We start from the raw sequence: 14,622 nt of genomic DNA, 5'->3' as shown, positions 1-14,622 counted from the left end.
TCCCCAAGAAAACAGTGGCCTCCATCAATTCTTAAATGGAAGAAGTTTGGAACCGCCCAAACTCATCCTAGAGCCGAGCAGGTTCAGGGAGGTGACCAAGAACCCGATGGTCAATCTGACAGCGCTCCCGAGTTCCTCTGTGGAGATGGGAGAACCTTCCAGAAAGACAACCATCTCTGCAGCACTCCACCAATCAAGCTTTTATGGTAGAGTGGCCAGACGGAAGTCACTCCTCAGTAAATGGCACATGACAGCCACTTGGAGTTTGGACTCTCAGACCATGAGAAACAAGATTCTCTGGTCCGATGAAACCAAGATTGAACTCTTTGGCCTGAATGCCAAGTGTCATGTCTGGAGGAAACATGGCACTATCCCTACGGTGAAGCATGGTGGTGGCAGCATGATGCTGTGGGGATGTTTCACAGCGGCAGGGACTAGGAGACTAGTCAGGATCGAGGCAAAGATGAACGGAGCAAAGTAGAGTGTTCCTTGATGAAAACCTTCTCCAGAGCGCTCAGGACCTCAGACTGGGGCTAAGGTTCACCTTCCAACAGGACAACGACCCTAAGCACACAGCCAAGACAATGCAGAAGTGGCTTCGGGATAAGTCTCTGAATGTCCGCGAGTGGTCCAGCCAGAGCCCGGACTTCAACATCTCTGGAGAGACCTGAAAATAGCTGTGCAGCAACACTCCCCATCCAACCTGACAAAGCTTGAGAGGATCTGTAGAGAAGAATGGGAGAAACTCCCCAAATACAGGTTGTCCAAGCTTGTAGCATCATACCAAAAGAAGACCCGAGGCTGTAATCGCTGCAAAAGGTGCTTCAAAGTACTGAATAAAGGGTCTGAATACTTATGTAAATGTGATATTTATATTTTATACATTTGCAAAAATGTCTAAAAACACGTTTTTTCTTTGTCATTATGGGGTATTGTTTGTAGATTGATGATGGGAAAAAAATTATTATATCCATTTTAGAATAAAGCTGTAACATAAGTGTGGAAAAAGTCAAGAGGTCTGAATACTTTCATAATGCACTGTAATTTATAAACTAAGCATTCGTGTTTAGTGAGTCCGCCAGATCAGAGGCAGCAGGGATACCTAGGGATGTTCTCTTGATAAGTGTATGAATTGGACAATTTTCCTGTCCTGCTAAGCATTCAAAATGTAATGAGTACTATTGGGTGTCAGGGAAAATGTATGGAGTAAAAAGTACATTATTTTCTTTAGGAACTTAGTGAAGTAAAAGTTGCCAAAAATATAAATAGTGAAGTTCATATACCCCCAAAAACTACTTTAGTACTTTAAAATGTTTACTTCACTGGCACTATGGCACACTGTTTTTAAAATGTACAACGTAAAATGAAAACGAGCATTTGTCAGGTTGTAGGATATCTCGTTTCACTCACTCCGTTTCCGACTATTTTCATCCATTTTGTGCCTAGACAAAACCCAGCTTCAGGCTGCAGTTTTAATCACACACAGACACACATTGTGGTATCAAAATAGGTTTTATTTCACATATTCGAACATTGTCAAAACTTGAACATTATTTGCATATAAATCTTTTAAAATAAGACAGTTCAAATTATGAAAATTGTACAAAAGTAATATTCACAAAAACGTGTTAATTATTTCCATGACAAATTGAATTCCATCCTTTTCTGCATTTTCTAATTTAAACCCGCCACCAATGCCATAGGAGAAAGATGATTGGTGAGATCAAGTACAGTAAACAGCAGCACGGTAGCGTGATGTCACAGGGCAGGATTGAAGGAGTTCGCCAGCTAACTTTCCTAAATATTCTGGATTCATATGTTCAAGTTTATATACACTTGAAATTGGCACAGTAACTGACTCACTCAACATTCCAAACGACTGATAAAAGTTTATTTCTTATCGAACCGGAAATTCAAGAGCTAGCCTACATCTGAGCGTTTATCAAAGTTTGCTGGCTAACTGTGAACCCACTGTGTTACACTCCTCCAGAGTAGTTTCCCTGTTAGTGGTGGTTAATCTACTGAAGAGCCCTAGTAGCTTTACTGAACTGAAGTCTATCTCTGTAAGCCTGTCAATTCCTACGCCTGTAATTTCTGAGCCTGAAGGTGGCACTACAGCCATTCTGTATATGAGATATACATGTATGTATGTATGTATGTATGTATGTATGTATGTATGTATGTATGTATGTATGTATGTATGCATGTATGTATGTATTATACAGTATGACCCTGTCTGCCTAAGTCACTAGTCACCTCAAGCTCTTTCCTGAGAGTTAACACTAACGCTACCCCTCTACCTACTAATACAAACTAAAAAACTACTGAGCTGAACTGAGTGAAGTAAAACCAAGATGTACTGAGCTGGCCTGGTTACACAACCATAGTTGTTGGCCTGGAATTATGCTGAAAACTTTGAAATGGACTATGTGAAAATAAAATATTAGAGCCAGCTCAGTTTGAACGGAACGATGGCGTAAGAAAAGCATCGGCCTTCCGCTCTACCCGTGTCAATGTAGTCTGAGCCGGTTTGTCTGGTTTTGCATTCAATAGCCACACATGGCTAACTGTACTCTACATCGACACCCAGTCAAACAAGCAGACATACAGTGTAGTGGTTCCAGGCAAACAGTCAACAGCCCTTATATTAGTAGTCCTGTATTCTCTACTGGAGGTGTTTCACAGTAAACAGAAAGATAATAAGGGCAAGTCTGACTTCAGTGTCTTTCGGCCAGCCAGTTTAACTGATCCTAGATCATTTGTTTAACCTCAGCCTCAAACAGAGAATCAACCCATCTAACTACAACTATTCCACTGACACTAGATTCCCAACTGAAAATACACACCAAGACTACAATACCCAGAAGCCCTTTAGGTAAGAATGGCAATACAAGCCAATCCTCTCGCAGCCCTTAGGCCTACTACAGAAAAACTATTTTCACTCAGTCCCCCCCCAGAGTTATAATAGAACCACATAGGTTCTAAGAAGAGTTCTAAGGAGTTCCACCGGGTGTTTATGCGCTTACAAGAACTCCAACCCATGTGTGCCGACAGACAGACTGAAGGTTTGTAGTGTCCCATTGTCCTGGCTCAGATCTGCTCTGGGGTTAGAGTGGAGTATGGGCTCACACACACTCTCGTTTTCTTTCTCTCTCCCTCAGTCTCACACACATATCCCTTTCTTGCTCTCTCACACGTGCAAAACACAAACTGTGGATGACTAGAAAGAGACTGAGTACCAATAAACCCACCCCATTTAGAATCAGAACCAGAAACCCTTTAGTTCAGAATTAGTGTTGCCTTCTTTACATTCTAGTTAAGATAAAAACAAATTAGACAGTAAGGCTAATGTTCAAGTTAAATATAAAGTCATTATTTTGCATAAAGCTTCAAACAAAAAAAACAAAATCATACAATTCCAAAAAACAAAGCCAAGAGTTGCATCCGATGCAAAGCTGCACATGTAGAGCAGGGCGACTGAGAGTCACCTGCCTGACACTCAACCCAGCCCAGATATCAGCATTAATGCCTCTACTGATCCTTCCCACCGACTGCCTACTCAACACAGGTGTAGACAGACACTCTCGCTCTCTCCCTGCGATCCCCCCCCCCCCTCCCCACTTCCCTCACTTTTTTTCCCCATGCCTCTCTCTCTCTCTCTCTCTCTCTCTCACTCCTTCCTCTCCCCATCTCTCCCCCATCCTTCTTTTCCAATCCCCCTTCTCCCTCCCCCTCTCTGGCAGATAGAATTAAGACTAAAGCCTTACGCACCCCAATTAGGGGAATGACTCCTCACACATTCCTTTGTCCCTCAAACCCTTCAACTGACAGACAGACAGCTAGTCTCGGATCTTAGTGTCTGGCCTGTTCAGAGGCTTTCGGGGGCTCAGGGTCCTGGGTAGGGCTGTGCCCCTCGACAAACATGTTAGGGATGTCCTGGCCGAAGTAGATCTTACTGTTGGCTGCTATCGCCTGGTACTTCATCAACTCAAGGTACTCAGGTGTTAACTTCAACTGGAAAGATGGGAGAGAGATGATGAGAGAGATGATGTCAGAGTGTGTGTGTGTGTGTGTGTGTGTGCATATATAGACATGTCTTACCCTGTTAGCTTCAGCAAACTTAGCGGCTGTATAATACTCCGCATCAGCCCTGGCCTTCATTTTTGCCAAGAACGCAGTGTCTGAAATAGACACAGAGTTCATTAATATGCGCACGCGCGCACACACACACACACACACACACACACACACACACAACACACACACACCCTCAATCTCAGAGATCCTCTTCTCAGTCTCTTTCTCCATCACCTTCTGTTGGAAATGAATCTGTGCTACTTCAGCCACCTTCTGAGCCTCTGAGAGAAAGACAGTGGTGTGCGGTGGGGAAAGGAAGAGAGTATATAGTGTTACGGTTTTGAAAGGAGTACAAGTTACAACCTGTATTGTATTAGCTCCACTTAGCTCTCCAGTTATTTCAAATGTACAGGTTGTTTTCAGATACACAATTGGTTGTATACTGTAAGTGTGTATACTAATGAGATGGAGTGTTGCTACGTTACCGATGACGGCTTTCTTCCTCTCAGTCTCAGCTTCTTTCTCCACAACCTTCTGAGTCTGAACTGTTACCAACAGACGAGTCTTCTCCCCCTCCCTACACACACAGTGAGAGAGAAGGTTACACACACACACACACAGATGGTTATAGAAAGAACGAAAAAGAAATAGAGTGAGACACTGGACAAATGATAGAGAGAACAGAAGAGAAGAGAAAAGGAGAGAGAGTGAGAACACTCACATGAGCTCAAAGTTTCTCCTGATGGCCTCTGGGATTTTGGGCTTGGTGACTCGGACAGCCTGGGACATAAGAGACACACTCAGTATATACAAACCAGAGCCCCGTTCAGTAGCCGAACGCAGGGCATAACATTACATTTTTGGTCCACCAGCCACTCAGATTTTTAACCAGTCCAACATCCCTCCCCCCTACAATTACATCACCAAACAGGAATGAACATGCTTTGTAATGTTTCTAAAACAATACATGCATTACTAGTAAGAAGAATTGTGGTATACTGTTTAATTTCAATTTTTGTGACCCGAGTCTTTTAACCAAAAGAACACAGAAGAGATGAAACATGGCACCTGCCCCTTTAAGGGTGGGAGATTACCGTGGTAATGTGACTTGAGTCATGTTTGTGCCTGTGAGAATGAGTCTGACTAGTAGCTGCTTTGTCTTCTCTTCCCAAACATTGAAAAACAACCTAGCTTGTGAACAAAACAAATGTAAATAGCCAAGAAACACATGGACAGTCTCACTTTAGTAGACTTTCTTTTCAAGTAAATGAGACCAACTTTTATACCTATGCGCAGCACTTCTAAAAATGAATATTTCACTCAGCTCTTTACATGTGCACAGCCTCAAGCCAGGCAGTGTTGCAGCGCGAGGTGGGATAGGCCATTGTAAAATTCGTATACTGAACAAAAATAAACATTCAACAATTTCAAATAAGTCAATTGAAATAAATTCATTAGGCCCTAATCTATGGATTTCACATGACAGGGCAGGGGTGCAGCCATGGGTGGCATGGTTACACGTGGTCTGCGGTTGGTTGGATGTACTGCCAAATTTGTTGAAGGTAGTTTACGGTAGAGAAATTAACATTCATTAAATTCTCTGGCAACAGCTCTTGTGGACATTCCTGCAGTCAGCGTGCCAATTCCACACTCCCTCAAAACATCTGTGGCATTATTTTGTGTGACAAAACTGCACCTTTTAACATGGCCTTTTATTGTCCCCAGCACAAGGTGCACTTGTGTAATGATCATGCTGTTTAATCAGCTTCTTGATATGCCACACCTGCCAGGTGGATGGATTATCTTGGCAAAAGGAGAATTGCTCACTAACAGGGTTGTAAACACATTTGTGCACAACATTTGAGAGAAATAAACTTTTTGTGCGTATTGACCACCTCTATATGGTCAAAGTAGATTATATTTTTGTTCAGTGTAGTGCTTTGACTTTGTGTGATTAATTTACCAGCTATGAAACAAAAACGCCAGAAATACTTTGAAAACAGCTACGGCAGCATTTATTTTTGCTATAAATGTGATCATACATGGGCACTGTGGAACACAGACCATCCGCCAACGTGGTTGGTGAAATAGACATCTTACCCGCCAATGCCAAAATCTACCCGCATTTGGCAGGTGTTAATTTTAGGCCCTGGTTGTCAAACGCTGCAGATAGAAGTGCCACAAATAGCACTGATGTGATTCCTTATTCTACATGTCAGAGAGGCATTATTGTTCTACATAGCATATTATTATCTGAATGTTCCAAAACATTGCTTCCTGCTGAATGCGCCCAACCACTCAGGTGAGTGTGTGTTTGTGTCAGGGTTGGGGTCAATTCCCATTTAATTCAGTCAATTCAGGAAGTAAAGTGAAATTACAACTTTGCGCCAAGTTTACTTCCTGAATTGGAATCGACCCCAACCCTGGTGTGTTTGTGTGTGTGTGATTGACCCAAACCCTGGTTTGTGTGTACCTGTATCGTCAGTCCAGGCGCCATAGAGTTGAGGTCTTTCTGCAGAGCGATCTTCAGGTTCTCATCAATGATGTCTGACAGACCAAGATGCAGGAGAGAAAAAAAAAAGAAAGAGTTACACTGATGTATAGAAAGTGTCTCAACAGATATACAAGTGAGTGAGTGAGTGAGTGCTCACCAAACAGCTCGATGTAGACCTCCTGTAAAGTGTGTACGCTGCAGAATTGGTTGAGTTCGTGGTGAATCTTGTTGAAAATGAGAGTTTTGTCATAATCAGCTGTATAGTTCTTCACTGTGTCCACCACTGTGAAGAGAGAGAGAGGTTAGTATACACTAGGAAAGTAGAAACATCACCCCCCCTTCCCAACTACATAGCAACGGGGACAACATAGGTGTCCTAGGGATCCACTCTGTTAGCTAGTAGTTCTGAAGGTCTTACCAGATGAGGGCACCAGCATGTTGACCACCTCTATACGGTCAAAGTAGATCATCACTCCACCACTGTGGAGAGAACACATCAGAAACATGGTCACAAACATGGTCAACGTCCTCCGCCACACACGCACACAGCCGTATGGCAAACACCTTTCAGAAACACCATGCAACTGTTTTGATTTACCTAGTTCCACAAGGCACGTTCTTTATCTCATCAGTTTGAAGAGTCGTCTGGAAGAGAAAGTTTTTTAGAACTGATCTTTAGATGTAATAAAGGCCAGCATGATGTGGTATGCAGAGTTAGAAGTCAGGGGTCAGGGTTTAAAGGTAAGACAGGTAGTACCTGTACTGATCTGTAGGTGGTAAGAAAGGGCATCATAATGTGGTATCCAGGGCCGTTGGGTGCGGTTAGCAAAGCTCCTCCTCTAAAACACAGAAATTAACCAATAATATGAATCTACTCTTCACAGTACTTCACTACCTGGTGAATGGATGACAGAGGGTTGGGGGTCATGGATCATACCTGTAGTAAACAGCTAGGTGTCCCTCCTCTATCTTGTGAATGGAGGAGTGCAGCAGGATGGCCATCACTGCAGTTACTGCACCAACTACTGCCCCCACGTGAGTCATCGTCATCCTCACCCGAACTCACCTACAACACACACACACAGTTACAGAGTGAGAGAACAAAAAAGAGAGAACAAAAGATAAAGCAGTGCTTTCCAAAAGCTTTAGCTTTTTTAGTATAGGGGGCAGTATTCGGAAATTTGGATGAATGAGGAGCCCAAAGTAAACTGCCTGTTACTCAGGCCCAGAAGCTAGGATATGCATATAATTGGATAGAAAACTCTAAAGTTTCTAAAACTGTTAAAATTGTGTCTGAGTATAACAGAACTGATATGGCAGGCGAAACCGAGGACAAACCATCCCCCCAGAATTTTAAAAAATAAATAAATAAATTTAAAAAAAATCAGCCTACCCCTATTTTCAATGGCTATCACTTTTATTATAAGGCAAAGTCCTCCCAGATTGCAGCTCCTAGGGCTTCCACTAGATGTCAACAGTCTTTAGAATGAGTTTCAGGCTGGTTTTTGGAAAAATGAGCCAGAAAGTGTAGTTTTTCTAGATGGCTCCCATTTTGGCTGTAGTGTTTCCAAGTGCGTAGAAGAGAGTGCGTTCTTTGGTATTTTTCTCCGGTTAAGACAATAATGATTCTCCATCTTAAATTTTATCGTTTATTTACGTATTAGGGTACCTAAGGTTTGATTATAAATGTTGTTTGACTTGTTTGGAAAAGTTTATTAGTAACGTTTGGGATTCATTTTGTATGCATTTTGATGGAGGGAAACTGGCTGGATTATTGACTGAAGCGCGCCAGCTAAACTGAGTTTTTATAGATATAAAGGACATTATCGAACAAAAGGACCATTTGCAGTGCCAACAGAAGATCATCAAAGGTAAGGCATTTTTTATATCGCTATGTCTGACTTTCGTGTCGCACCTGCCTGGTTGAAATATGTTTTTCATGTGTTTGTATGCGGGGCGCTGTCCTCAGATAATCACATGGTTTGCTTTTGCCATGAAGCCTTTTTGAAATCTGACACGGCGGCTGGATTAACAAGAAGTTAAGCTTAATTTTGATGTATTACACTTGTGATTTTATGAAAGTTAAATATTTACAATACTGTAGTTTGGATTTCCCCCTCTGCAATTTCACCGGATGTTGGCCAGGTGGGACGCTACCGTCCCACCTGCCCATAAGAAGTTAAGCTGATGCATAACACTTGTATTTTTATGAATGTTTATTATGACTTTCTGTATTTTGAATTTGGCGCTCTGCAATTTCACTGGATGTTGTCGAGGTCGGTCGCTATCGGCACGCCTGCACCAAACAGGTTAAAACACTTTGGCCAAGAGCCAGGCCTTTAAAATTTTGTCTGAGACCATGCCATTGGCTACACCCACTACGCGCCCCACCTCCCCTCCCGCTCACTTTGCCACCACTGCTAAAACAAATTATTGGGGAAACACTGATAAAGAGAGAGAGATGTCTATCAGAACTGACAAACAATGCTGTGCAGCCTCATTCTGGCCAGCATTCACCTAGACTAGAGGGATGCAAACACACACACTCTCTCAGTTAGTCACAGACAGACTACCGCTCTACACACACACCACTATCAAAAATCGCACTCAATGAGCTGTATACAGCCATAAGCAAAAAGGAAAGCGCTCATCCAGAGGCGGCGCTCCTAGTGGCCGGGGACTTTAATGCAGGGAAACTTACATTTCTTCCAGCATGTTAAATGTGCAACCAGAGGATTTTTTTTTATTTTTTAAATACAATAAAATAAATAAAATAAACTCTGGACCACCTTTACTCCACACAGAGACACGTACAAAGCTCTCCCTCGCCCTCCATTTGGAAAATCTGACCATAATTCTATCCTCCTGATTCCTGCTTAAAAGCAAAAATTAAAGCAGGAAGCACCTGTGATTCGGTCAATAAAAAAAATAAAGTGGTCAGATGAAGCTGATGCTAAGCTACAGGACTATTTTGCTAGCACAGACTGGAATATGTTCTGGGATTCTTCCCGAAGCAGCCATTCAACAGCTTTTCAAGCTTAATAATGTCAAAATACAGTCGGTACATAGCAAAGAATGGAGTTTTGCTGAGCAACTATCGTCATTACTGCAGTTACGGACTTAACGTACTTCCAAAAAAAGGTCTAAATAAAAAAAAAAGTTACATTCAACCGAAAAAATGCCTTGTCTGGATAGAATCTAAGTATTCTGCATGCGCCAAATCCATCTCTTCTGCACCTCCTGCAATATAAAAAAATTGAATGAAAATACACTGAATAAAGCCATCTAGAAACATACAACTGTAAAAAAAAAGTACCCTATATGGTCTACTTAATCTACTTGCATGAAATATTGCATTTCATGTAGCACGGGTGAAACAACAGATCGATATGACATTCACACACTGCTGTAGGTGATAAAAGAAATCAATGACCTTTCCTGCTGTTGGACCAGCGACCTGTGTGTGGCAGTAATGAGTGATTTTACTGGAGGTGGATTTAGCGCATGCGTACTAGGTCAAAAACAATACTTTTTCCAGAAAAGGCATTTTTTCAGTTGCATGTAACTTTTTATTTTGACCTTTTGAGAATGGATGCCTTTTTTTTTACCCCCACCCAGAAAAAAAGTATAGATTCTTCTCTATCCTCCCTCTATTCTAATTCAGAATATATAGTTTAAGAGCTATTGAAGGTTGAAATCAAAATCAGGAAGAAAGAGAGAAAAAAAAGGCATGGACTTTTCTCTATCCTCCCGATTCAGAATATCATTTTCATAGTCATGGCACGCTTTGTTTAAGAGCTATAAATATTGAAATCTCAAATAATTTTTTATTTTACAAAAAACAAGTGTGGATTCTTCTCCATCCACCCCTTCAAATTAGTGTATTTGGCTATTTCAGCAACACCAGTTGCTGATAGGTATATAAAAATTGAGCACACAACCATGCAATCTCCATAGACAAACATTGACAGGAATGGCCTTACTGAAGAACTCAGTGACTTTCAATGTGCCATCATCATAGGATGCCATCTTTCCAACAAGTCAGTTTGTCAAATTTCTGCCCTCCTCGAGATGCCCGGTCAACTGTAAATTCTGTTATTGTGAAGTGGAAACGTCTAGGAGCAACAAAGGCTCAGCCGCGAAGTGTAGGCCACACAAGCTCACAGAACGGGACCAGTGAGTGCTGAAGGGCATAGCGAGTAAAAATTGTCTGTTCTCGGTTGCAACACTCAGCACAAGAACTGTTCGTCGGGAGCTTCATGAAATTTTTCCATGGCTGAGCAGCCCGCACACAAACCTAAGATCAACATACGCAAGCATCGGCTGGAGTGCTGTAAAGCTCATCGCTATTGAACTCTGGAGCAGTGGAAAAGCGTTCTTGATTTCTTGATTTTATTTAGAGTAAGAATAGCAGCCTACACAATAAATAACTTGTAATATTGGTAGTAACCATCTGCTCAATGTGGAGAGTTTGCACAGCAAGCCGACAACACAAAGAGTCCTTCGACCCCGTTTATTTATTTAACCTTTAGGCAAGTCAGTTAAGAACAAATTCTTATTTTCAATGACGGCCTAGGAACAGTGGCCTTGTTCAGGGGCAGAACGACAGATTTGTACCTTGTCAGCTCAGGGAATCGAACTTGCAACCTTTCGGTTACTAGTCCAATGCTCTAACCACTAGGCTACGCTGCCGCCCCGCAGTAAGGGAGAGGGAAGTAGCTAGATAGTGTAGCCCAGGGGTTTCCAAACTTTTTTTGTCCCGCGACACCATTTGATATCACTTTTTTTTTGCAACCCCACCATGTAAAAAAAAAGAAAAAAAAAGTGATGTAATTAACGCCCAATATATACTTTTTTAATTGGGGCTAGAACAATTAGTCTGACAGTACTTTTGACAGTATTCCAATCTGAAGGAAGTATGGTTTGAAGTGACAAATGCACCAGAAAGGTATCGGGAAGTTCAGAAGATTGGGCAATACATTTTGTATGATCTTCTGTATAGAAAAGAACATCAAGGGTCTTTTCGCAAGTCTGATTTAGTGCCTGCCACTCTGTTCTAATGAGTCCTGGCCGGCTTGTGGGCATTGTAGATGGGGAAAGAAACAGAACTGCTCTTCTTACAACAAATGTGGCTCTGTTAATTACAATCGCATCTAGCGACTACTGGAGATTCGTACCGTAACCCCGGTTCTATGAACCAAGCGTGTTTTTTTATTTCAGAGTTTCTCTCGCGCCCACATTTTCAAATCAGGAACCCTAGTTTGGGAAATGCTAGTGTAGCCAATATCAGGCCAGGATGACAGCTAACGCACATTTCTTGTAGTGATTTTCACCGAACTACGGCATTAATGTCTAACGCTATAAAAACAGAATGATTCTGAATATTCCCAAGTCCCAACTTCAGCAGACAAGTTTCAAATTCTCGCTGAAGTTTCTAGCCACAATCATTAAACTAGCTAGGTGGGAACCCAGCTAACAATTCAAGGGAGAGAGAATGTTTTTGTAATGTTACCCGTATGTTACCCGTAATGTTCTCCTGACGTTTGAGTGTCCAGTCTTCCATTAGTTATGTCAACATTCTATGTTAGCAAAAAACCTTCTGACAACCTATTTAGCATGTTTTGGTGTTAGAGTTAGGAGAACATTTCCTTAAAGCAGGAATCTGCAGGTCGTGGCCTGTTCTATGTACTGTTGAAGTCAGAAGGTTACGTACACCTTAGCAAATACATTTAAACTCAGTTCACAATTCCTGACATTTAATCTTAGTAAAAATCCCTGTCTTAGGTCAGTTAGGATCACCACTTTATTTTAAGAATGTGAAATGTCAGAATAATAGTAGAGAATGATTTATTCCAGCTTTTATTTCTTTCATCACATTCCCAGTGGGTCAGAAGTTCACATACACTCAATTAGTATTTGGTAGCTATGCCTTTAAATTGATTAACTTGCGTCAAACGTTTCAGGTAGCCTTCCACAAGCTTCCCACAATAAGTTGGGTGAATTTTGGCCCATTCCTCCTGACAGAGCTGGTGTAACTGAGTCAGGATTGTTGGCCTCCTTGCTCACACAAACTTTTTCAGTTCTGCCCACAAATTTTCTATGGGATTGAGGTCAGGGGTTTGGGATGACCACTCCAATACCTTGACTTTGTTGTCCTTAAGCCATTTTGCCACAACTTTGTGGCCTGAGTTACAGTCGCCCGTTTTTGTCCAAAATATTGAGTCATTGAAACAAACAGTGCATGCTGAATGGAGGCTGCAAATAATGTACCAGGCCAGCTGTGATTTACAATCTGATAGCTATATATTTTGGACTACCAAGAAAGTTATTGGCAAATTGTGGTACAAACAGCATCCATCTATTCTGACAATGCCTTAGTGTACATCATGGAATGTTTTTTCAAACATAACCTATTTTTAAAACTGCTTATAAAGTTGGTTTTGCAGCATAAACTTGGAAATTGATATTTGACTGATTTGAGTGTTTCAAATAAAATATTGGTCACAGACATATTTAGCAGAGGTTATTGCGGGTGTAGCGAAATGCTTGTGTTCCTAGCTGCAAAGTAATTAAAACGCTGTCAGTTTCCACTTCAAGGGAAAATTCTAAAGTTGTGGGAATATTTGTTGTTGCCTGGGAAAGGCTCATCAGGATGGACTCTCTCTGCACGACAAAACGTCATCAATTTGGGCACCAGGGGGGACCGTATAGCCTTTCTCGGTTTTCATAGTCATGGCATGCTTGGTTCAATAGCTATTGATGATAGAAAAAACGAATAACCAATATAAAACTTATTGTACCTGATTTGACATTAAACTGCTTCCTCTGGTTCAGGCATGTAACCAAAGACAGGCAGAAACTGCCTCTCCATTAGAAATCCCCGATCACACTTGTCGGCAATGTCATGGCGACGTTGAATAGCTAAGCTCATGCGCACAAACACGTCATCGGATCGGTCGTCTCGCGCCAAACAGCGCATGTGCACGCAGTCAAATCAAAGGCACTCCTTTGATATAAAGTTGTTCTTGACAACAACGTGCCTGTTTGTCACTTTCACAAGGTTGGAGTAATAACATGTTCAACTACTTAAGACATTGGCTCGAATCTAGGTTGTGTCTTTAGTTTTCGAAAAAAATTAACCAAGGAAGATTTTTTTCACTTCTCATTGCCTTCTCAAACCCCGGCCTGGTCTGTTTCGCGAACGTTCCCGGAAGTCTCGCAATTTGCGCCTCTGGATTTAGAAACTCTGTAACATAGTATGTGTGTATAATACCGTTATAGGTTAGAAATACTGCCTCGTCACAGCTAACGCTAGCTATCAAGCCTATTATATCAAGTTAAAAACAGCCAATAATCACTGCAATAAAAGCTATTAACCAAGTTGGCTTAGCTAGGTAATTTATTATCTGATGATTCGTGTTAGCTCGCCAGCTAGCTAGCTAGTTCAGTCCTGCTAACTTGGCAAATCGCACGTCATGCCTGAAAATAATACATACGCCAAAACTAGCTACTAGTTCCAGTTTAGTTAATGTGCAGAGTGACGGGCTTCATACAACCTTACCAGTGTTTTGAACCGATAGATCTTGTATTTTCATCCAGTTGACATCGACCCATCAGCACCTCGTCAGCAACACTGAAGTACTTCCGGGCCACGGAATTTATAAAGTTAAAAGTCCTCCACGTAATAGAAAAGTATCATTAACCTATAGTATATTTAACCTGTATTTATGAATAATGTATGAAAAATATTTGTCTAAACATTAACAATGATATTTGTTCATATCTAATTTACATTTGCATTAAATGTTGGTTTTAAAACATGTTCCAATGTCAAATAAATGCCCCCAATGCAAATCACTGTATATGCATTACTTATTGGCTTAATCTTCAAGCCTCATAGCCACCATGAATTGTCAATGAAGCAGTCCGCAACGCTAGGTTTGGGATGCCACACTAGGTTGCGGTGCGTTCTGTGTAACACGTGTTCAATATGTTAAACTCGTGCATTGCTTGACTGTCGTGGTACAAACGGAAGTTCATAAACAAGTCAG

General features: G+C 41.5%; 1 protein-coding gene across 1 annotated transcript; it reads right to left on the bottom strand.

The window, feature by feature from the left end:
- Positions 1-1,493: 1,493 nt before the first annotated feature.
- Positions 1,494-14,220, bottom strand: erlin1 (ER lipid raft associated 1). Its single transcript, XM_014154379.2, has 12 exons — positions 14,133-14,220; positions 7,509-7,637; positions 7,329-7,410; positions 7,170-7,216; positions 6,990-7,051; positions 6,729-6,854; positions 6,551-6,624; positions 4,799-4,857; positions 4,563-4,654; positions 4,269-4,358; positions 4,102-4,181; positions 1,494-4,014 (listed from the first exon to the last, which is right to left on the bottom strand). The coding sequence occupies exons 2-12, from the start codon at positions 7,619-7,621 to the stop codon at positions 3,853-3,855; spliced, it is 987 nt and encodes a 328-aa protein (XP_014009854.1). The 5' UTR covers positions 7,622-7,637; positions 14,133-14,220; the 3' UTR covers positions 1,494-3,852.
- Positions 14,221-14,622: the final 402 nt, after the last annotated feature.

The sequence above is a fragment of the Salmo salar genome, chromosome ssa18 (assembly GCF_905237065.1).
Source record: "Salmo salar chromosome ssa18, Ssal_v3.1, whole genome shotgun sequence".
NCBI lineage: Eukaryota > Metazoa > Chordata > Actinopteri > Salmoniformes > Salmonidae > Salmo > Salmo salar.
Note: the sequence above shows the minus strand (reverse complement) of the source record. Positions and strands in the feature narration are given on the sequence as shown.